Source organism: Rhinoderma darwinii, unplaced genomic scaffold, assembly GCF_050947455.1.
Source record: "Rhinoderma darwinii isolate aRhiDar2 unplaced genomic scaffold, aRhiDar2.hap1 Scaffold_709, whole genome shotgun sequence".
Taxonomy (NCBI): Eukaryota; Metazoa; Chordata; class Amphibia; order Anura; family Rhinodermatidae; genus Rhinoderma; species Rhinoderma darwinii.
In genome coordinates this window covers 65,322-88,991 of record NW_027464270.1, presented here as the reverse complement: position 1 = coordinate 88,991, position 23,670 = coordinate 65,322, and the positions used below count along the sequence as shown (strand labels likewise).

The window sequence follows — 23,670 nt, the reverse complement described above, 5'->3', positions numbered from 1 at the left end:
CCTCCTCAGCACCGGACATTATATTATTATTACACCTCATCCTCCTCCTCAGCACCGGACATTATATTATTATTACACCTCATCCCGCTCCTCAGCACCGGACATTATATTATTATTACACCTCATCCCGCTCCTCAGCACCGGACATTATATTATTATTACACCTCATCCTCCTCCTCAGCACCGGACATTATATTATTATTACACCTCATCCTGCTCCTCAGCACCGGACATTATATTATCATTACACCTCATCCTGCTCCTCAGCACCGGACATTATATTATTATTACACCTCATCCTGCTCCTCAGCACCGGACATTATATTATTATTACACCTCATCCTCCTCCTCAGCACCGGACATTATATTATTATTACACCTCATCCTCCTCCTCAGCACCGGACATTATATTATTATTACACCTCATCCTGCTCCTCAGCACCGGACATTATATTATTATTACACCTCATCCCGCTCCTCAGCACCGGACATTATATTATTATTACACCTCATCCTCCTCCTCAGCACCGGACATTATATTATTATTACACCTCATCCTCCTCCTCAGCACCGGACATTATATTATTATTACACCTCATCCTCCTCCTCAGCACAGGACATTATATTATTATTACACCTCATCCTGCTCCTCAGCACCGGACATTATATTATTATTACACCTCATCCTCCTCCTCAGCACCGGACATTATATTATTATTACACCTCATCCTCCTCCTCAGCACAGGACATTATATTATTATTACACCTCATCCTCCTCCTCAGCACCGGACATTATATTATTATTACACCTCATCCTCCTCCTCAGCACCGGACATTATATTATTATTACACCTCATCCTCCTCCTCAGCACAGGACATTATATTATTATTACACCTCATCCTCCTCCTCAGCACCGGACATTATATTATTATTACACCTCATCCTGCTCCTCAGCACCGGACATTATATTATTATTACACCTCATCCCCTCCTCAGCACAGGACATTATATTATTATTACACCTCATCCTCCTCCTCAGCACAGGACATTATATTATTATTACACCTCATCCTCCTCCTCAGCACCGGACATTATATTATTATTACACCTCATCCTCCTCCTCAGCACCGGACATTATATTATTATTACACCTCATCCTGCTCCTCAGCACCGGACATTATATTATTATTACACCTCATCCTCCTCCTCAGCACCGGACATTATATTATTACACCTCATCCTGCTCCTCAGCACCGGACATTATATTATTATTACACCTCATCCTCCTCCTCAGCACCGGACATTATATTATTATTACACCTCATCCCCCTCCTCAGCACCGGACATTATATTATTATTACACCTCATCCTCCTACCTCAGCACCGGACATTATATTATTATTACACCTCATCCCTCCTCCTCAGCACCGGACATTATATTATTATTACACCTCATCCTCCTCCTCAGCACCGGACATTATATTATTATTACACCTCATCCTCCTCCTCAGCACCGGACATTATATTATTATTACACCTCATCCTCCTCCTCAGCACCGGACATTATATTATTATTACACCTCATCCTCCTCCTCAGCACAGGACATTATATTATTATTACACCTCATCCTCCTCCTCAGCACCGGACATTATATTATTATTACACCTCATCCTCCTCCTCAGCACAGGACGTTATATTATTATTACACCTCATCCCCCTCCTCAGCACCGGACATTATATTATTATTACACCTCATCCTGCTCCTCAGCACCGGACATTATATTATTATTACACCTCATCCTCCTCCTCAGCACAGGACATTATATTATTATTACACCTCATCCTCCTCCTCAGCACAGGACATTATATTATTATTACACCTCATCCTCCTCCTCAGCACAGGACATTATATTATTATTACACCTCATCCTGCTCCTCAGCACCGGACATTATATTATTATTACACCTCATCCTCCTCCTCAGCACAGGACATTATATTATTATTACACCTCATCCTGCTCCTCAGCACCGGACATTATATTATTATTACACCTCATCCTCCTCCTCAGCACAAGGACATTATATTATTATTACACCTCATCCTGCTCCTCAGCACCGGACATTATATTATTATTACACCTCATCCTCCTCCTCAGCACAGGACATTATATTATTATTACACCTCATCCTCCTCCTCAGCACCGGACATTATATTATTATTACACCTCATCCTCCTCCTCAGCACAGGACATTATATTATTATTACACCTCATCCCCTCCTCAGCACAGGACATTATATTATTATTACACCTCATCCTGCTCCTCAGCACAGGACATTATATTATTATTACACCTCATCCTCCTCCTCAGCACCGGACATTATATTATTATTACACCTCATCCTCCTCCTCAGCACAGGACATTATATTATTATTACACCTCATCCCCCTCCTCAGCACCGGACATTATATTATTATTACACCTCATCCTGCTCCTCAGCACAGGACATTATATTATTATTACACCTCATCCTGCTCCTCAGCACAGGACATTATATTATTATTACACCTCATCCTGCTCCTCAGCACCGGACATTATATTATTATTACACCTCATCCTCCTCCTCAGCACAGGACATTATATTATTATTACACCTCATCCCCCTCCTCAGCACCGGACATTATATTATTATTACACCTCATCCTGCTCCTCAGCACCGGACATTATATTATTATTACACCTCATCCTCCTCCTCAGCACCGGACATTATATTATTATTACACCTCATCCCCCTCCTCAGCACCGGACGTTATATTATTATTACACCTCATCCTCCTCCTCAGCACCGGACATTATATTATTATTACACCTCATCCTGCTCCTCAGCACAGGACATTATATTATTATTACACCTCATCCCCCTCCTCAGCACAGGACATTATATTATTATTACACCTCATCCTGCTCCTCAGCACCGGACATTATATTATTATTACACCTCATCCTCCTCCTCAGCACAGGACGTTATATTATTATTACACCTCATCCTCCTCCTCAGCACCGGACATTATATTATTATTACACCTCATCCTCCTCCTCAGCACCGGACATTATATTATTATTACACCTCATCCTGCTCCTCAGCACCGGACATTATATTATTATTACACCTCATCCTCCTCCTCAGCACCGGACATTATATTATTATTACACCTCATCCTGCTCCTCCTCAGCACAGGACATTATATTATTATTACACCTCATCCTCCTCCTCAGCACAGGACATTATATTATTATTACACCTCATCCTGCTCCTCAGCACAGGACATTATATTATTATTACACCTCATCCTCGCTCCTCAGCACAGGACATTATATTATTATTACACCTCATCCTCCTCCTCAGCACAGGACATTATATTATTATTACACCTCATCCTCGCTCCTCAGCACAGGACATTATATTATTATTACACCTCATCCCGCTCCTCAGCACCGGACATTATATTATTATTACACCTCATCCCCCTCCTCAGCACCGGACATTATATTATTATTACACCTCATCCTCGCTCCTCAGCACAGGACATTATATTATTATTACACCTCATCCTGCTCCTCAGCACCGGACATTATATTATTATTACACCTCATCCTCCTCCTCAGCACCGGACGTTATATTATTATTACACCTCATCCTCCTCCTCAGCACCGGACATTATATTATTATTACACCTCATCCTGCTCCTCAGCACAGGACATTATATTATTATTACACCTCATCCTGCTCCTCCTCAGCACAGGACATTATATTATTATTACACCTCATCCTCCTCCTCAGCACAGGACATTATATTATTATTACACCTCATCCTGCTCCTCAGCACCGGACGTTATATTATTATTACACCTCATCCTCCTCCTCAGCACCGGACATTATATTATTATTACACCTCATCCTCCTCCTCAGCACCGGACATTATATTATTATTACACCTCATCCTCCTCCTCAGCACCGGACATTATATTATTATTACACCTCATCCCCCTCCTCAGCACAGGACATTATATTATTATTACACCTCATCCTGCTCCTCAGCACAGGACGTTATATTATTATTACACCTCATCCTCCTCCTCAGCACAGGACATTATATTATTATTACACCTCATCCCCCTCCTCAGCACCGGACGTTATATTATTATTACACCTCATCCTGCTCCTCAGCACAGGACATTATATTATTATTACACCTCATCCTGCTCCTCAGCACAGGACATTATATTATTATTACACCTCATCCTCCTCCTCAGCACAGGACATTATATTATTATTACACCTCATCCTCCTCCTCAGCACCGGACATTATATTATTATTACACCTCATCCTCCTCCTCAGCACCGGACATTATATTATTATTACACCTCATCCCCCTCCTCAGCACAGGACATTATATTATTATTACACCTCATCCTGCTCCTCAGCACAGGACATTATATTATTATTACACCTCATCCTCCTCCTCAGCACCGGACATTATATTATTATTACACCTCATCCTCCTCCTCAGCACCGGACATTATATTATTATTACACCTCATCCCCCTCCTCAGCACAGGACATTATATTATTATTACACCTCATCCTGCTCCTCAGCACCGGACGTTATATTATTATTACACCTCATCCTCGCTCCTCAGCACCGGACATTATATTATTATTACACCTCATCCCCCTCCTCAGCACCGGACGTTATATTATTATTACACCTCATCCTCCTCCTCAGCACCGGACATTATATTATTATTACACCTCATCCTCGCTCCTCAGCACCGGACATTATATTATTATTACACCTCATCCCCCTCCTCAGCACCGGACGTTATATTATTATTACACCTCATCCTCCTCCTCAGCACCGGACATTATATTATTATTACACCTCATCCCCCTCCTCAGCACCGGACGTTATATTATTATTACACCTCATCCTCGCTCCTCAGCACAGGACGTTATATTATTATTACACCTCATCCTCCTCCTCAGCACCGGACATTATATTATTATTACACCTCATCCTGCTCCTCAGCACCGGACATTATATTATTATTACACCTCATCCTCCTCCTCAGCACCGGACATTATATTATTATTACACCTCATCCTCCTCCTCAGCACCGGACGTTATATTATTATTACACCTCATCCTGCTCCTCAGCACCGGACATTATATTATTATTACACCTCATCCTCCTCCTCAGCACCGGACATTATATTATTATTACACCTCATCCCCCTCCTCAGCACCGGACATTATATTATTATTACACCTCATCCTCCTCCTCAGCACCGGACATTATATTATTATTACACCTCATCCTGCTCCTCAGCACAGGACATTATATTATTATTACACCTCATCCTGCTCCTCAGCACAGGACATTATATTATTATTACACCTCATCCTCCTCCTCAGCACAGGACATTATATTATTATTACACCTCATCCTCCTCCTCAGCACCGGACATTATATTATTATTACACCTCATCCTCCTCCTCAGCACCGGACATTATATTATTATTACACCTCATCCTCCTCCTCAGCACCGGACATTATATTATTATTACACCTCATCCCGCTCCTCAGCACAGGACATTATATTATTATTACACCTCATCCTGCTCCTCAGCACAGGACATTATATTATTATTACACCTCATCCTCCTCCTCAGCACCGGACATTATATTATTATTACACCTCATCCTCCTCCTCAGCACCGGACATTATATTATTATTACACCTCATCCTCCTCCTCAGCACCGGACGTTATATTATTATTACACCTCATCCTCCTCCTCAGCACAGGACATTATATTATTATTACACCTCATCCTCCTCCTCAGCACCGGACATTATATTATTATTACACCTCATCCTCCTCCTCAGCACCGGACATTATATTATTATTACACCTCATCCTCCTCCTCAGCACCGGACATTATATTATTATTACACCTCATCCTCCTCCTCAGCACAGGACATTATATTATTATTACACCTCATCCTCCTCCTCAGCACCGGACATTATATTATTATTACACCTCATCCCGCTCCTCAGCACCGGACATTATATTATTATTACACCTCATCCTCCTCCTCAGCACAGGACATTATATTATTATTACACCTCATCCTCCTCCTCAGCACCGGACATTATATTATTATTACACCTCATCCCGCTCCTCAGCACCGGACATTATATTATTATTACACCTCATCCTCCTCCTCAGCACCGGACGTTATATTATTATTACACCTCATCCTGCTCCTCAGCACCGGACATTATATTATTATTACACCTCATCCTGCTCCTCAGCACCGGACATTATATTATTATTACACCTCATCCCGCTCCTCAGCACAGGACATTATATTATTATTACACCTCATCCTGCTCCTCAGCACCGGACATTATATTATTATTACACCTCATCCTGCTCCTCAGCACCGGACATTATATTATTATTACACCTCATCCTGCTCCTCAGCACCGGACATTATATTATTACACCTCATCCTGCTCCTCAGCACCGGACATTATATTATTATTACACCTCATCCTCCTCCTCAGCACCGGACATTATATTATTATTACACCTCATCCCCCTCCTCAGCACAGGACATTATATTATTATTACACCTCATCCTCCTCCTCAGCACCGGACATTATATTATTATTACACCTCATCCTCCTCCTCAGCACCGGACATTATATTATTATTACACCTCATCCTCCTCCTCAGCACAGGACATTATATTATTATTACACCTCATCCTGCTCCTCAGCACCGGACATTATATTATTATTACACCTCATCCTGCTCCTCCTCAGCACAGGACATTATATTATTATTACACCTCATCCCGCTCCTCAGCACCGGACATTATATTATTATTACACCTCATCCTGCTCCTCAGCACTGGACATTATATTATTATTACACCTCATCCTCCTCCTCAGCACCGGACATTATATTATTATTACACCTCATCCCCCTCCTCAGCACAGGACATTATATTATTATTACACCTCATCCTCCTCCTCAGCACCGGACATTATATTATTATTACACCTCATCCTCCTCCTCAGCACAGGACATTATATTATTATTACACCTCATCCCCCTCCTCAGCACAGGACATTATATTATTATTACACCTCATCCTCCTCCTCAGCACAGGACATTATATTATTATTACACCTCATCCTCCTCCTCAGCACCGGACATTATATTATTATTACACCTCATCCTCCTCCTCAGCACAGGACATTATATTATTATTACACCTCATCCTCCTCCTCAGCACCGGACATTATATTATTATTACACCTCATCCTCCTCCTCAGCACAGGACATTATATTATTATTACACCTCATCCTCCTCCTCAGCACAGGACATTATATTATTATTACACCTCATCCTGCTCCTCAGCACCGGACATTATATTATTATTACACCTCATCCTCCTCCTCAGCACCGGACATTATATTATTATTACACCTCATCCTCCTCCTCAGCACCGGACATTATATTATTATTACACCTCATCCTGCTCCTCAGCACCGGACATTATATTATTATTACACCTCATCCTGCTCCTCAGCACCGGACGTTATATTATTATTACACCTCATCCCCCTCCTCAGCACAGGACATTATATTATTATTACACCTCATCCTCCTCCTCAGCACAGGACATTATATTATTATTACACCTCATCCTGCTCCTCAGCACCGGACATTATATTATTATTACACCTCATCCTCCTCCTCAGCACCGGACATTATATTATTATTACACCTCATCCTCCTCCTCAGCACCGGACATTATATTATTATTACACCTCATCCTGCTCCTCAGCACCGGACATTATATTATTATTACACCTCATCCTCCTCCTCAGCACAGGACATTATATTATTATTACACCTCATCCTCCTCCTCAGCACCGGACATTATATTATTATTACACCTCATCCCGCTCCTCAGCACCGGACATTATATTATTATTACACCTCATCCTCCTCCTCAGCACCGGACGTTATATTATTATTACACCTCATCCTGCTCCTCAGCACCGGACATTATATTATTATTACACCTCATCCTCCTCCTCAGCACCGGACATTATATTATTATTACACCTCATCCTCCTCCTCAGCACAGGACATTATATTATTATTACACCTCATCCTCCTCCTCAGCACAGGACATTATATTATTATTACACCTCATCCTCCTCCTCAGCACAGGACATTATATTATTATTACACCTCATCCTCCTCCTCAGCACCGGACATTATATTATTATTACACCTCATCCTCCTCCTCAGCACAGGACATTATATTATTATTACACCTCATCCTGCTCCTCAGCACCGGACATTATATTATTATTACACCTCATCCTGCTCCTCAGCACCGGACATTATATTATTATTACACCTCATCCTGCTCCTCAGCACCGGACATTGTCTATGGGACAGGCGGAGCGGATACGTGAGGAGAAGACATGAGAACAGATCACGACATGAACGTAACTGACAATAATAATGCGATGATCGCTCTTACAGTCTCCGCCATCTTCTCTCAGGATAACCGGAAATTAAACCCAGAACTCCGCGCATGCGCTCTTGCAGCCAACGCAACTACGTCACTTCCTACTGTCGAGTCTTTACGCTTACGGCCATTGGCTGCTGTGAATGTCAGCTGTAAGAAGCTTGGCTACTAGTGGCTGGTAGTTATTGAGCCCGCCCAGCCGCCGTTTCCCATGGTAACTATATGACAGCGTCTATATAAACATTGTCCGGGGACCAGACGCCGTGATGATTGCGGAGACTGGAAACGCGAGTCCCGGGGATGGCGGCCTGTGCCGGGTAAGTCTGACTGTGTTACTATCACCACCTGACCCCCCCCCCCCCCGGGTCCTGTCACCGCCTGTACCCCGCCCCCCCCCGGGTCCTGTCACCGCCTGTACCCCCCCCCCCGGGTCCTGTCACCGCCTGTACGCCCCCCCCCGGGTCCTGTCACCGCCTGTACCCCCCCCCCCGGGTCCTGTCACCGCCTGTACGCCCCCCCCGGGTCCTGTCACCGCCTGTACCCCCCCCCCCCCGGGGTCCTGTCACCGTCTGTACTCCCCCCTGGTCCTGTCACCGCCTGTACCCCCCCTGGTCCTGTCACCGCCTGTACCCCCCCCTGGTCCTGTCACCGCCTGTACCCCCCCCTGGTCCTGTTACCGCCTGTACCCCCCCCCCCCGGGGTCCTGTCACCGTCTGTACTCCCCCCTGGTCCTGTCACCGCCTGTACCCCCCCCTGGTCCTGTCACCGCCTGTACCCCCCCCCCGGGTCCTGTCACCGCCTGTACCCCCCCCCGGGTCCTGTCACCGCCTGTACCCCGCCCCCCCCGGGTCCTGTCACCGCCTGTACCCCGCCCCCCCGGGTCCTGTCAGCGCCTGTACCCCCCCGGGTCCTGTCACCGCCTGTACCCCGCCCCCCCGGGTCCTGTCTCCGCCTGTACCCCGCCCCCCCGGGTCCTGTCACCGCCTGTACCCCGCCCCCCCGGGTCCTGTCACCGCCTGTACCCCGCCCCCCCGGGTCCTGTCACCGCCTGTACCCCGCCCCCCCGGGTCCTGTCAGCGCCTGTACCCCCCCGGGTCCTGTCACCGCCTGTACCCCGCCCCCCCCGGGTCCTGTCACCGCCTGTACCCCACCCCCCCCCGGGTCCTGTCACCGCCTGTACCCCGCCCCCCGGGTCCTGTCACCGCCTGTACCCCGCCCCCCCCTGGTCCTGTCACCGCCTGTACCCCCCCCTGGTCCTGTTACCGCCTGTACCCCCCCCCCCCGGGGTCCTGTCACCGTCTGTACTCCCCCCTGGTCCTGTCACCGCCTGTACCCCCCCCTGGTCCTGTCACCGCCTGTACCCCCCCCCCGGGTCCTGTCACCGCCTGTACCCCCCCCCGGGTCCTGTCACCGCCTGTACCCCGCCCCCCCCGGGTCCTGTCACCGCCTGTACCCCGCCCCCCCGGGTCCTGTCAGCGCCTGTACCCCCCCGGGTCCTGTCACCGCCTGTACCCCGCCCCCCCGGGTCCTGTCTCCGCCTGTACCCCGCCCCCCCGGGTCCTGTCACCGCCTGTACCCCGCCCCCCCGGGTCCTGTCACCGCCTGTACCCCGCCCCCCCGGGTCCTGTCACCGCCTGTACCCCGCCCCCCCGGGTCCTGTCAGCGCCTGTACCCCCCCGGGTCCTGTCACCGCCTGTACCCCGCCCCCCCCGGGTCCTGTCACCGCCTGTACCCCACCCCCCCCCGGGTCCTGTCACCGCCTGTACCCCGCCCCCCGGGTCCTGTCACCGCCTGTACCCCGCCCCCCCCGGGTCCTGTCACCGCCTGTACCCCGCCCCCCCCGGTCCTGTCACCGCCTGTACCCCGCCCCCCCCGGTCCTGTCACCGCCTGTACCCCGCCCCCCCGGGTCCTGTCACCGCCTGTACCCCGCCCCCCCGGGTCCTGTCACCGCCTGTACCCCGCCCCCCCGGGTCCTGTCACCGCCTGTACCCCGCCCCCCGGGTCCTGTCACCGCCTGTACCCCGCCCCCCGGGTCCTGTCACCGCCTGTACCCCGCCCCCCGGGTCCTGTCACCGCCTGTACCCCGCCCCCCGGGTCCTGTCACCGCCTGTACCCCGCCCCCCGGGTCCTGTCACCGCCTGTACCCCGCCCCCCGGGTCCTGTCACCGCCTGTACCCCGCCCCCCCGGGTCCTGTCACCGCCTGTACCCCCCCGGGTCCTGTCACCGCCTGTACCCCGCCCCCCGGGTCCTGTCACCGCCTGTACCCCGCCCCCCCCGGGTCTGTCACCGCCTGTACCCCGCCCCCGGGTCCTGTCACCGCCTGTACCCCGCCCCCCCCGGGTCCTGTCACCGCCTGTACCCCGCCCCCCCGGGTCCTGTCACCGCCTGTACCCCGCCCCCCCGGGTCCTGTCACCGCCTGTACCCCGCCCCCCCGGGTCCTGTTAGCGCCTGTACCCCCCGGGTCCTGTCACCGCCTGTACCCCGCCCCCCCGGGTCCTGTCACCGCCTGTACCCCGCCCCCCCCGGGTCCTGTCACCGCCTGTACCCCGCCCCCCGGGTCCTGTCACCGCCTGTACCCCGCCCCCCCCGGGTCCTGTCACCGCCTGTACCCCGCCCCCCCCGGTCCTGTCACCGCCTGTACCCCCGCCCCCCCGGGTCCTGTCACCGCCTGTACCCCGCCCCCCCCGGGTCCTGTCACCGCCTGTACCCCGCCCCCCGGGTCCTGTCACCGCCTGTACCCCGCCCCCCCGGGTCCTGTCACCGCCTGTACCCCGGCGCCCCGGGTCCTGTCACCGCCTGTACCCCGCCCCCCCGGGTCCTGTCACCGCCTGTACCCCGCCCCCCCGGGTCCTGTCACCGCCTGTACCCCGCCCCCCCGGGTCCTGTTAGCGCCTGTACCCCCCCGGGTCCTGTCACCGCCTGTACCCCGCCCCCCCCCCGGGTCCTGTCACCCGCCTGTACCCCGCCCCCCCCCCGGGTCCTGTCACCGCCTGTACCCCGCCCCCCGGGTCCTGTCACCGCCTGTACCCCGCCCCCCGGGTCCTGTCACCGCCTGTACCCCGCCCCCCCCGGTCCTGTCACCGCCTGTACCCCGCCCCCCCCCGGGTCCTGTCACCGCCTGTACCCCGCCCCCCCCGGGTCCTGTCACCGCCTGTACCCTGCCCCCCCGGGTCCTGTCACCGCCTGTACCCCGCCCCCCCGGGTCCTGTCACCGCCTGTACCCCGCCCCCCCGGGTCCTGTCACCGCCTGTACCCCGCCCGGGTCCTGTCACCGCCTGTACCCCCCCCGGTCCTGTCACCGCCTGTACCCCCCCCCGGGTCCTGTCACCGCCTGTACCCCCCCCCCCGGTCCTGTCACCGCCTGTACCCCCCCCCGGGTCCTGTCACCGCCTGTACCCCCCCCCCCGGGTCCTGTCACCGCCTGTACCCCCCCCGGGTCCTGTCACCGCCTGTACCCCCCCCGGGTCCTGTCACCGCCTGTACCCCCCCCGGGTCCTGTCACCGCCTGTACCCCCCCGGGTCCTGTCACCGCCTGTACCCCCCCCCCGGGTCCTGTTACCGCCTGTACCCCCCCCCCCGGGTCCTGTTACCGCCTGTACCCCCCCCCCCCCCGGGTCCTGTCACCGCCTGTACCCCCCCCCCCCCCCCGGGTCCTGTCACCGCCTGTACCCCGCCCCCCCCGGGTCCTGTCACCGCCTGTACCCCGCCCCCCCCGGGTCCTGTCACCGCCTGTACCCCGCCCCCCCCGGTCCTGTCACCGCCTGTACCCCGCCCCCCCCGGGTCCTGTCACCGCCTGTACCCCGCCCCCCCCGGGTCCTGTCACCGCCTGTACCCCGCCCCCCCGGGTCCTGTCACCGCCTGTACCCCGCCCCCCCCGGGTCCTGTCACCGCCTGTACCCCGCCCCCCCCCCGGGTCCTGTCACCGCCTGTACCCCGCCCCCCCCCCCGGGTCCTGTCACCGCCTGTACCCCGCCCCCCCCCCGGGTCCTGTCACCGCCTGTACCCCACCCCCCCCCCGGTCCTGTCACCGCCTGTACCCCGCCCCCCCCCGGGTCCTGTCACCGCCTGTACCCCCCCCGGGTCCTGTCACCGCCTGTAACCCCCCCCGGGTCCTGTCACCGCCTGTACCCCCCCCGGGTCCTGTCACCGCCTGTACCCCCCCGGGTCCTGTCACCGCCTGTACCCCCCCCGGGTCCTGTCACCGCCTGTACCCCCCCCGGGTCCTGTCACCGCCTGTAACCCCCCCGGGTCCTGTCGCCGCCTGTACCCCCCCCGTCCTGTCGCCGCCTGTACCCCCCCCGGGTCCTGTCGCCGCCTGTACCCCCCCCGTCCTGTCACCGCCTGTACCCCGCCCCCCCCCGTCCTGTCACCGCCTGTACCCCGCCCCCCGGGTCCTGTTACCGCCTGTACCCCCCCCCCGGGTCCTGTCACCGCCTGTACCCCCCCCCCCCCCCCGGGTCCTGTCACCGCCTGTACCCCCCCCCCCCCGGGTCCTGTCACCGCCTGTACCCCGCCCCCCCCGGGTCCTGTCACCGCCTGTACCCCGCCCCCCCCGGGTCCTGTCACCGCCTGTACCCCGCCCCCCCCGGGTCCTGTCACCGCCTGTACCCCGCCCCCCCCGGGTCCTGTCACCGCCTGTACCCCGCCCCCCCCGGGTCCTGTCACCGCCTGTACCCCGCCCCCCCCGGGTCCTGTCACCGCCTGTACCCCGCCCCCCCGGGTCCTGTCACCGCCTGTACCCCGCCCCCCCGGGTCCTGTCACCGCCTGTACCCCGCCCCCCCGGGTCCTGTCACCGCCTGTACCCCGCCCCCCGGGTCCTGTCACCCGCCTGTACCCCGCCCCCCGGGTCCTGTCACCGCCTGTACCCCGCCCCCCGGGTCCTGTCACCGCCTGTACCCCGCCCCCCGGGTCCTGTCACCGCCTGTACCCCGCCCCCCGGGTCCTGTCACCGCCTGTACCCCGCCCCCCGGGTCCTGTCACCGCCTGTACCCCGCCCCCCCGGGTCCTGTCACCGCCTGTACCCCCCCGGGTCCTGTCACCGCCTGTACCCCGCCCCCCGGGTCCTGTCACCGCCTGTACCCCGCCCCCCCCGGGTCCTGTCACCGCCTGTACCCCGCCCCCCGGGTCCTGTCACCGCCTGTACCCCGCCCCCCCCGGGTCCTGTCACCGCCTGTACCCCGCCCCCCCGGGTCCTGTCACCGCCTGTACCCCGCCCCCCCGGGTCCTGTCACCGCCTGTACCCCGCCCCCCCGGGTCCTGTTAGCGCCTGTACCCCCCCGGGTCCTGTCACCGCCTGTACCCCGCCCCCCCGGGTCCTGTCACCGCCTGTACCCCGCCCCCCCCGGGTCCTGTCACCGCCTGTACCCCGCCCCCCGGGTCCTGTCACCGCCTGTACCCCGCCCCCCCCGGGTCCTGTCACCGCCTGTACCCCGCCCCCCCCGGTCCTGTCACCGCCTGTACCCCGCCCCCCCGGGTCCTGTCACCGCCTGTACCCCGCCCCCCCCGGGTCCTGTCACCGCCTGTACCCCGCCCCCCCGGGTCCTGTCACCGCCTGTACCCCGCCCCCCCGGGTCCTGTCACCGCCTGTACCCCGGCGCCCCGGGTCCTGTCACCGCCTGTACCCCGCCCCCCCGGGTCCTGTCACCGCCTGTACCCCGCCCCCCCGGGTCCTGTCACCGCCTGTACCCCGCCCCCCCGGGTCCTGTTAGCGCCTGTACCCCCCCGGGTCCTGTCACCGCCTGTACCCCGCCCCCCCCCCGGGTCCTGTCACCGCCTGTACCCCGCCCCCCCCCCGGGTCCTGTCACCGCCTGTACCCCGCCCCCCGGGTCCTGTCACCGCCTGTACCCCGCCCCCCGGGTCCTGTCACCGCCTGTACCCCGCCCCCCCCGGTCCTGTCACCGCCTGTACCCCGCCCCCCCCGGGTCCTGTCACCGCCTGTACCCCGCCCCCCCCGGGTCCTGTCACCGCCTGTACCCTGCCCCCCCCGGGTCCTGTCACCGCCTGTACCCCGCCCCCCCGGGTCCTGTCACCGCCTGTACCCCGCCCCCCCGGGTCCTGTCACCGCCTGTACCCCGCCCGGGTCCTGTCACCGCCTGTACCCCCCCCGGTCCTGTCACCGCCTGTACCCCCCCCCGGGTCCTGTCACCGCCTGTACCCCCCCCCCCCGGTCCTGTCACCGCCTGTACCCCCCCCCGGGTCCTGTCACCGCCTGTACCCCCCCCCCCCGGGTCCTGTCACCGCCTGTACCCCCCCCGGGTCCTGTCACCGCCTGTACCCCCCCCGGGTCCTGTCACCGCCTGTACCCCCCCCGGGTCCTGTCACCGCCTGTACCCCCCCCGGGTCCTGTCACCGCCTGTACCCCCCCCCCGGGTCCTGTTACCGCCTGTACCCCCCCCCCCGGGTCCTGTTACCGCCTGTACCCCCCCCCCCCCCCGGGTCCTGTCACCGCCTGTACCCCCCCCCCCCCGGGTCCTGTCACCGCCTGTACCCCGCCCCCCCCGGGTCCTGTCACCGCCTGTACCCCGCCCCCCCGGGTCCTGTCACCGCCTGTACCCCGCCCCCCCCGGGTCCTGTCACCGCCTGTACCCCGCCCCCCCCGGGTCCTGTCACCGCCTGTACCCCGCCCCCCCGGGTCCTGTCACCGCCTGTACCCCGCCCCCCCCGGGTCCTGTCACCGCCTGTACCCCGCCCCCCCCGGGTCCTGTCACCGCCTGTACCCCGCCCCCCCCCCGGGTCCTGTCACCGCCTGTACCCCGCCCCCCCCCCCGGGTCCTGTCACCGCCTGTACCCCGCCCCCCCCCCCGGGTCCTGTCACCGCCTGTACCCCACCCCCCCCCCGGGTCCTGTCACCGCCTGTACCCCGCCCCCCCCGGGTCCTGTCACCGCCTGTACCCCCCCCGGGTCCTGTCACCGCCTGTAACCCCCCCCGGGTCCTGTCACCGCCTGTACCCCCCCCGGGTCCTGTCACCGCCTGTACCCCCCCCGGGTCCTGTCACCGCCTGTACCCCCCCCGGGTCCTGTCACCGCCTGTACCCCCCCCGGGTCCTGTCACCGCCTGTAACCCCCCCGGGTCCTGTCGCCGCCTGTACCCCCCCCGTCCTGTCGCCGCCTGTACCCCCCCCGGGTCCTGTCGCCGCCTGTACCCCCCCCGTCCTGTCACCGCCTGTACCCCGCCCCCCCCCGTCCTGTCACCGCCTGTACCCCGCCCCCCGGGTCCTGTTACCGCCTGTACCCCCCCCCCGGGTCCTGTCACCCGCCTGTACCCCCCCCCCCCCCCCGGGTCCTGTCACCGCCTGTACCCCCCCCCCCCGGGTCCTGTCACCGCCTGTACCCCGCCCCCCCCGGGTCCTGTCACCGCCTGTACCCCGCCCCCCCCGGGTCCTGTCACCGCCTGTACCCCGCCCCCCCCGGGTCCTGTCACCGCCTGTACCCCGCCCCCCCGGGTCCTGTCACCGCCTGTACCCCGCCCCCCCCGGGTCCTGTCACCGCCTGTACCCCGCCCCCCCCGGGTCCTGTCACCGCCTGTACCCCGCCCCCCCCGGGTCCTGTCACCGCCTGTACCCCGCCCCCCCCCCGGGTCCTGTCACCGCCTGTACCCCGCCCCCCCCCCCGGGTCCTGTCACCGCCTGTACCCCGCCCCCCCCCCGGGTCCTGTCACCGCCTGTACCCCACCCCCCCCCCGGGTCCTGTCACCGCCTGTACCCCGCCCCCCCCCGGGTCCTGTCACCGCCTGTACCCCCCCCGGGTCCTGTCACCGCCTGTAACCCCCCCCGGGTCCTGTCACCGCCTGTACCCCCCCCGGGTCCTGTCACCGCCTGTACCCCCCCCGGGTCCTGTCACCGCCTGTACCCCCCCGGGTCCTGTCACCGCCTGTACCCCCCCCGGGTCCTGTCACCGCCTGTAACCCCCCCGGGTCCTGTCGCCGCCTGTACCCCCCCCGTCCTGTCGCCGCCTGTACCCCCCCCGGGTCCTGTCGCCGCCTGTACCCCCCCCGTCCTGTCACCGCCTGTACCCCGCCCCCCCCCGTCCTGTCACCGCCTGTACCCCGCCCCCCCCCGTCCTGTCACCGCCTATACCCCGCCCCCCCCCGTCCTGTCACCGCCTGTACCCCGCCCCCCCCCCGGGTCCTGTCACCGCCTGTACCCCGCCCCCCCCCCGGGTCCTGTCACCGCCTGTACCCCGCCCCCCCCCCGGGTCCTGTCACCGCCTGTACCCCGCCCCCCCCCGGGTCCTGTCACCGCCTGTACCCCCCCCCCCCCCCGGGTCCTGTCACCGCCTGTACCCCCCCCCCCCGGGTCCTGTCACCGCCTGAATGTTTCTCTGATGCAGAATCAGAAGGGAACGAGTCAATCAAATGTTCATCTGTAAAATCCCTGGAAACCGGATTCTTAATTTTACTGTTTTTCCTTTCAGGTAAAGATATCGAAATCACGAGTCTGCCTATGGTAAGTAAACCCGGCTCTACCCCCAGCCATGCCGGCCTCCGCTGCTGAGCTCCCGTCCCCCGATTCCCCTCCACCCGCCGCCCGCTTCTGTCCCGGGCTCCCCGGCGCCCGCCTCCGCTTCTGTCCCGGGCTCCCCGGCGCCCGCCTCCGCTTCTGTCCCGGGCTCCCCGGCGCCCGCCTCCGCTTCTGTCCCGGGCTCCCCGGCGCCCGCCTCCGCTTCTGTCCCGGGCTCCCCGGCGCCCGCCTCCGCTTCTGTCCCGGGCTCCCCGGCGCCCGCCTCCGCTTCTGTCCCGGGCTCCCCGGCGCCCGCCTCCGCTTCTGTCCTGGGCTCCCCGGCGCCCGCCTCCGCTTCTGTCCCGGGCTCCCGCTTCTGTCCCAGGCTCCTCGGCGCCCGCTTCTGTCCCGGGCTCCCCGGCGCCCGCCTCGGCCTCTGTCCCGGGCTCCTCGGCGCCTGCCTCGGCCTCTGTCCCGGGCTCCCCGGCGCCTGCCTCGGCCTCTGTCCCGGGCTCCCCGGCGCCCGCCTCGGCCTCTGTCCTGGGCTCCCCGGCGCCCGCCTCCCTCTTTTCTGGAAGCTGCCTGTGTTCTGTGCCTCTTCTCCTGCAGAGCTGTGTAATTGCCGGTGCAGACAACAAGTAATCACAGCACCCAAACGCTTTCCGTCTTGTTCTGTTGCTTACAGGAAAGATGTGACCGTGCGTGACCTGGAGAGGCTGGAGCGTGCGCAGAGCGCGGAAGATCTACGCAGGTAGAGTGGCTTGACCTCCGCTCCTTCTAACCCCCCTCCCCCAACTTATTAATGTGTCATCTCTACCCAGAACTCTGTCTGAACTGCTGGATCTGGAGAGCGGCCTGTGTGGCCCTCGTGCCGGGGCCCTACTGGATCTTTATTATTACACGGTGCGATTCTGCCGGGACTGTGGATATGACGTGGAGCAGATGTCTTGTGTTCTCTCCATCGTGAAGGAGACGCACGCGGCTTGTGTAGGTGAGATCCTGCCGTGGCCTCCGCTCCTCCTCCCTGTGATCTGCGCTCAGGCCCCATTGTTGGTGTAGTTTGGGACTGGGATGATATAAGGGGCACTGGGGGTATCAGGCTGGTGAGGGGACCCTTGTGCCCGCAGAATGATGCAGATCATGAGGATTACTGGAGACCGTCATGGCTGATAATGGTGGGGGGGGGGGTCCCGGCTGCACGTCACCAACTCATTCTGCTGGATTTTTATTTTCTCAACTATAATTTTTATAAGGAATCTAAAGTAAAATGTTGAAGGTGCGTCCACATACCTGCGGCTCTAAGACTGGTGTGAGAAAAGGCCAAGCCGACCGATGGAATCCGCAAAGAAGGACCACAGGAGAGTCGGGGATCTGAACAGCAAGGACAGTGAAGGGTTAAGAGAGAAAATAGACAGAGAGGACGTGGAAGTAGAAGAACGAGCCGGCGGCGGAGGAGGAGGAGGAGAGCTGGACACGAGCCGGCGGAGGAGAGCTGGACACGAGCCGGCGGAGGAGAGCTGGACACGAGCCGGCGGAGGAGGAGGAGGAGGAGAGCTGGACACGAGCCGGCGGAGGAGGAGGAGGAGGAGGAGGAGAGCTGGACACGAGCCGGCGGAGGAGGAGGGGGAGAGCTGGACACGAGCCGGTGGAGGAGGAGGGGGAGAGCTGGACACGAGCCGGCGGAGGAGGAGGAGAGCTGGACACGAGCCGGCGGAGGAGAGCTGGACACGAGCTGGCGGAGGAGGAGGAGGAGAGCTGGACACGAGCTGGCGGAGGAGGAGAGCTGGACACGAGCCAGCGGAGGAGGAGGGGGAGAGCTGGACACGAGGAGGAGGAGGGGGAGAGCTGGACACGAGCCGGCGGAGGGGGAGAGCTGGACACGAGCCGGCGGAGGAGGAGGGGGAGAGCTGGACACGAGCCGGCGGAGGGGGAGAGCTGGACACGAGCCGGCGGAGGAGGAGGGGGAGAGCTGGACACGAGCCGGAGGAGGGGGAGAGATGGACACGAGCCGACGGAGGAGGAGGGGGGGAGCTGGACACGAGCCGGCGGAGGAGGAGGGGGAGAGCTGGACACGAGCCGGCGGAGGAGGAGAGCTGGACACGAGCCGGCGGAGGAGGAGAGATGGACGTCCTCACTTATCGCAGGAGCACTTCACGTATACCCGGAAATGCTGCATCTAACAAGAACTAAAGATGGTTGTTCCAGACTTTGGCAATCAGATGTTTGGTGGCCTAAAATAGGTAGTAAATGGGGGGGTGTATGTTGTGGGGTACACATTTATCCTCTTGCCTAGCGGGCCGTCTCATCGTCTGGTAGGTCCTGATACAGAAGCATTGCACCCTTAGGCAGGACACGCAGCTATGCGGGAGGACACCAGGGAGGGGCACCCAGGGATGGAGGTGGCACCATGTAACCCTGCATGAAAACCGGCAGAGCCCAGTGATAGGAGGTGAAGGTGAGACTAGACCCAGATCAAACCTGCAGAGGGAAGACGACATGAGATAAACCCACCAGACTATTCAACACTGTCCCATATACAGAGGGAGGAGGACGGGATCTATAGGATCCATGCAAGGCAACGTGGGAGACCTCGGGGGCTTTTAAAGCCAGATGGGAGGGTCCGAGGTAAAGTGATACAGGGCTACTGAAGGGAGTCCGGAGTCTTGATGTTGTTTTTGGATCCCTAAGCCACCCCAATGTTTATGGTGATATAAGTGGCCAGAATAACTCGGGGGATGGGTCGGTGCCAATCCCGGTGTGTGAATGGGCAGCACCGGATAAAAATGGCCAAGATCTGGTGGAGACAAGTGTAGGCCCAGACACTCGGGGGGGGGGGGGGGGGGAGCTCATTATGATGGAACTCACCATCTAATCAGGGAGTCTGATGTTCATGGAGTGATTGACCGAGAGCCCCGAGGCTAAGCGGATGGTAAACAAGGGGCGCCGGACTAGGGAGGGAGACTTGGTGGGAAATGTACGGGAGCCCTAGGGTTAATACCTGGTTTGGTGCATCAGAAGAGGCTCGAGGGGGAGGCCAGACACCCCTGATATGTTCCTCTGCTGACATTGAAGAGGGAGGAAAAACCACCATGGTGGACTAGGACTTCAGGGAAACTATAAAGCACCAAGATCCATCCCTGGAAGTGCGCAGGACCCCCATGTAGAGGACAGGAAGCGGGTAAAGCCAGGCCAAGGTACCGAAGGAAAGCAGCAGAGCGGTGAGTGCCCGGTCATTGCCGCGTGGATGACCCTGATCACGTGATCGCCTGCTGCTCCCTGCCCATCAACGTCCCCAGGCCAGAAGGATGCCGGTTTGAGAGGGTTAAAAAACAAAAAAAAACGGTCAAATGCAAGAAAGGAGGTGACAGTATGGAGATGAAAATGTGGTCGATCCTGGAGGATAACGAGGTGGGGAGAGAAACGAGGGGAGGGCGTTAACCCAACCAATGTCCGCCAGCACTTTTTTTGGATGAGGTGGACAGAGGTTTGGTGTCGGGGACCGGTCTAGTCTTAGGGTATGAACGTGTTGGGGTGTTCCCTCCTGATTACCTTTCCTCTGTCTAGGTTCACCCCTGGGAAATGTATCCGAGTGTCACCAGCTCTTCCGGGATTTGCTCCTTTGTCACGCTGTCCAGGTAAGTTATGATGACGCCGGAGTCTCCGCGGTGCCGGGCACACACGTGTAAGTCCTGATCCTTTCTCTCTCTTGCAGCGGCCGCCGTTCAGCATTGGGGTGTTCTCCCCGCAGCAACTGTTGCACATATTGGACTATTTTGTGAAGACGTACTTCTGCCATTTCAAACTGTATAAATGGGCGTTTACTCCTCAGGTAAGAAGGTGGAGCGCGGCCCGGTCCTGGCGGCAGCGTCTCCTCCTCTACGCACAACTTCTGCTGCAAAGGAAAAGGGGAGTGGCTGCCGATTCCAACCAATCCGGTTCCAGCTGGCATATTTGAGACTATTTGTAAACTGAAAGCGGCAATCTGATTGGTTGTTAAGGGAAACGACTTCTCTTTTCCTCTGCACGGTTTTCACACCCCTCCCCCATCTGATTCCATTTTTTTCCCTGGCAGGTTAATTTAGACCTCTCAATAGTCTCCGATGTGATCTCCGAGATGAACGATGCAAAGACAAGTGATGAAGGTGCGGACGTCGGGGGCAGGGAGCGCTGGGTCAGCACATTATCCACACCATGTTAACGGAGAACTGTTGTGCCTTTCAGCTGGAGCTCAGGAGACGGAAGATACCGCGGCGCCGGGGGCAGAGCGCAGCCCGTACAGCGCAGGGTAAGACCACAACTCTGCTCCTAGAAACACGTCTGGGCCGTTCGTTGGTAATTTCTTCCCCTCCCTCAGGGAGATACAAGCGGCTGAGAGGAGACCTGAAGATCCAGACGGGCCGGGAGGGCGGAGGATCTGGTAATGACGTCCCGCGGTCTCCAGTTTAGATTCCTGTGTCCGAGCTGTAGCCGCGCTCGTGTGGCCCCTGCACCGAGAAGCACAGCCTGGGATGAGGTCTAATCTGCCCGGCCAGTGCCAAGCAAGGAACGGAGACGTGTCTGCAGCCCCCTGGACATAATCCATAGGTGTCCGTACAGCAATAAAGAGCCGGTCATCACTGGTCTGGGCCAATCACTACTGAGTGATAGAAATGAATAGATTTTGTGCTCGGGGGGGGACGGGGGGGGGTTGAGGGCCTTCCCATGATGCTGTTCATTCGCACCATTTATCCTACAGTCCGGCCGCTACTTGAACCGTCTAAAACTGTCAGATGGCCGATCACCTCTGATCATCCAAACCCGCTCAGCACTGCCGCACCGTCCCGGAGAAATAAGGGTCTTTGGATCCCGTCCATTTGTGAAGGGTCCCGGAGGATTTCCTGGCTCTTTAGATCGCTGCCTGCCCTTTATGTCTAAGGCTCTGTTCACACGCAGTGACCCAAAACGTCTGACAATACGGCGAAAACTGCTCCTGATTGTCAGACGTTTTTGTAACTACTCGTGTTTTTCATGGCGTATTTTATGGCCGTTTTTGGAGCTGTTTGTCAATGAAAAACGGCTCGAAAAACGTCCAACGTGACCTGCATATAATGTATAGAAGCGTCCTGCACTTCTTTTTCGCGGGCGTCTTTTTACGCGCCGTATTTTGACAGCGACGAGTAAAAATAACACCTCGTGGGAACAGAACATCGTAAAACCCATTGCTGGCAGTGAGCAGATGTTTGCAGACGTAATGGAGCCGGTTATTCAGGCGTAAAACGCCCGAATTAGGTCTGAAAACACTTCGTATGAACACACCCTTATGATGCTGCATGAACTCTGACCTTGTATAACCACGGAAGTGGCGGCTGCGGGTCGTGAAGCATTCGTTTCTAGGCGTGCGCACATCTGGTTTGTTCCTCAGAATGTTAGAACACGTCTTGTTCTTGTTTGCGGTCTGGCTAGTTCGTGGCTCTGATGCGTGGAAGCCACTAGGATGCCCGTTTGTGGGCCGCAACCTGGAAACGGCCGCCTGCATGACGCCTAATAGTGTGTAACGCTTTCCAGAGCAGGGCTTGGTCCGGAGCATGTTCCAACGTGTAAAACAGAAGAGCGAGCACTTGGTGCCCCGGAGAGCTGTTACAATCTCATCCACTTCCCGGTGGGGAATTCTGCAGTGTTTCTGCTACATGTGAACGTGCTCTTAGGCTGCAGTCACGCCGCAACTTTTGGTGTAGACATTTCTGCAACGGGAAATCGGTTCCATTTATCTGAATGAAACTTGTGGCACCTGCGTCAGAAACCGCCACGTTCAGATGAAGGGAACAGATTCAGCCGGAGAAATGACCAACAGAATGTGGCGTGCGTGACTGCTCCCCCAAAAGACAGAGTCTCTACTGGTTCATGTCCCGCCGCTCTCCCCAGCACCTAACACTGAAGGCCTCGTTCACACCGGCGTATCTCTGACCCAGATCACCTGCGCAAGTGTGAACGAGGCTTAATACCAACTCATGCCGAGTCTGAGAAGAAAAGCGTGCCTTCCTATAAACCAGGGACACACCGAGGTCCGTGTAGTGCGGGCGGCTTATTACTTATCTGTACAGACAGAAATCCAATTCAGAATCAGTGGCTGGACCTTAAATCAGCCGTTCACCCATGTGACTAGTCGAATGTGAAACATGGCGGAGACTTCTGCTCACTGACCAGTGACTGCTGCCGGTGCTGCCTGTTAACTGGAGGGCGGCTGTGAAAAGCTTTCCCTTCAATTAGGCCCCATGCACACGACCATAAAAAAATCTCCTTATTTGCGGACCGTAGTGAGGTCTGTAATTACGGAACCATTCAGTTCTATTGGCCGCGGGCACCTTTATGTATCACTACCGATAGGTGTCCGTGCCGTAGAACTGTACCGCAATAGATAGAACACGGCCTATCTTCTGTGTTTTAGTGCTCCATTACTTTGGTGATTACGGGCACGGCCGGGTGCATGAGGCTTTATACTGTGATTCAGAACTGAAATGACTGCGGAGCACGTGGAGGAGGCGGCGGGGCACGTGGAAGAGTCGGCGGCGGGGCACGTGGAAGAGTCGGCGGCGGGGCACGTGGAAGAGTCGGCGGCG

The 23,670-nt window shown here is 58.2% G+C and overlaps 1 protein-coding gene across 1 annotated transcript; it reads left to right on the top strand.

The window, feature by feature from the left end:
- Positions 1-8,744: 8,744 nt before the first annotated feature.
- On the top strand, positions 8,745-21,707 carry LOC142729187 (cilia- and flagella-associated protein 119-like). The gene is made up of 9 exons (XM_075849226.1): positions 8,745-8,947; positions 17,049-17,080; positions 17,760-17,825; positions 17,896-18,065; positions 20,639-20,709; positions 20,787-20,903; positions 21,147-21,216; positions 21,296-21,359; positions 21,429-21,707. The coding sequence occupies exons 1-9, from the start codon at positions 8,897-8,899 to the stop codon at positions 21,493-21,495; spliced, it is 708 nt and encodes a 235-aa protein (XP_075705341.1). The 5' UTR covers positions 8,745-8,896; the 3' UTR covers positions 21,496-21,707.
- Positions 21,708-23,670: the final 1,963 nt, after the last annotated feature.

Coding starts and splice junctions, on each gene's coding strand:
- LOC142729187 (XM_075849226.1), top strand. CDS start 8,897: ATGATTGCGGAGACTGGAAACGCGAGTCCCGGGGATGGCGGCCTGTGC. Junction 8,948..17,048: donor GGGATGGCGGCCTGTGCCGG/GTAAGTCTGACT, acceptor TTTTCCTTTCAG/GTAAAGATATCGAAATCACG. Junction 21,360..21,428: donor CGCAGCCCGTACAGCGCAGG/GTAAGACCACAA, acceptor CCCCTCCCTCAG/GGAGATACAAGCGGCTGAGA.